The sequence below is a fragment of the Trachemys scripta genome, chromosome 5 (assembly GCF_013100865.1).
Source record: "Trachemys scripta elegans isolate TJP31775 chromosome 5, CAS_Tse_1.0, whole genome shotgun sequence".
NCBI classification, from domain to species: Eukaryota; Metazoa; Chordata; order Testudines; family Emydidae; genus Trachemys; species Trachemys scripta.
In genome coordinates this window covers 139,532,441-139,533,258 of record NC_048302.1, presented here as the reverse complement: position 1 = coordinate 139,533,258, position 818 = coordinate 139,532,441, and the positions used below count along the sequence as shown (strand labels likewise).

At 67.5% G+C, this 818-nt stretch overlaps 1 protein-coding gene across 1 annotated transcript in view; it reads right to left on the bottom strand.

The window, feature by feature from the left end:
• LOC117878454 (dedicator of cytokinesis protein 2-like) overlaps positions 1 to 587 on the bottom strand; it is a gene marked incomplete in the record, with an annotated part of 325,642 nt that extends 325,055 nt beyond the window's left edge. The window contains 1 exon segment of the mRNA XM_034772650.1: positions 490 to 587. Within this exon segment, the coding sequence (XP_034628541.1) occupies positions 490 to 532 (43 nt within the window).
• Positions 588 to 818: the final 231 nt, after the last annotated feature.

The window sequence follows — 818 nt, the reverse complement described above, 5'->3', positions numbered from 1 at the left end:
CCGCTCAGCCCCCCAAACACTGCTCAGCCCCCCCAGCCCTGACACCACTCTGCCCCCCAGTCCCCAGCCACACCTAGATCAGACACCGCTCAGCCCCTGCCCCCAGTCCTGACACCGCTCAGACTCCCAGCCCTGATGTTGCTCAGCCTCCCCGCAGTCCTTTGGGGGAATCCAGACACTGCTCGGCACCCCCACCCAGACACCGCTCAGCCCCCCCCCAGATCAGCCATCAGCCAGCCCCCCAAGCCCCACCCAGCGCCGGTACCTGGGCCCAGGGGCTGAGCTCTCTGAACGTGGGCCCTGTGCCCGGCTCACAGGGCCTGCAGTCCAGACCTGCCCAGACAGGGCTCATAGCAATAAAATCTGCAGCCCCACCCTGCAGCTGGGCATCCCTGCCCTGCTCAGCTCTGACAGGCTCTGTGGTGGCCCAGTGGGCCGGTCACCCCCACCCCAGGTGGCCCAGGCTGCAGCCCAGGGAGCACCACTCACCAACTCCATACTTCTCCTTCTTGGTGGGCAGCCAGGGGGCCATTGCAGCCAGCCCAGCCCAGCCCAGCCCAGCGATGCGACCGTCCCCGCGCGGTGTGGCAGCCAGTTCCTCCCGCTGAGCTGCCAGGGTCACGTGTGTCTCACCGGCTTGTGCAAACCTTCCTGGGCCACTTCCTCTAAGCAAAGCTGGGCTCTGCACAGAGCCTGCAACCGGCCCCTTCTCCCCAGCCAGATCCGAGTGCGCCCGATGCAGAGACCCAAGGGCTGCGGGACACCAGCGAGAGACGCCCCCAGCCCCAAGTGCCAACGGAGCAGCCTGCTCCTGCATC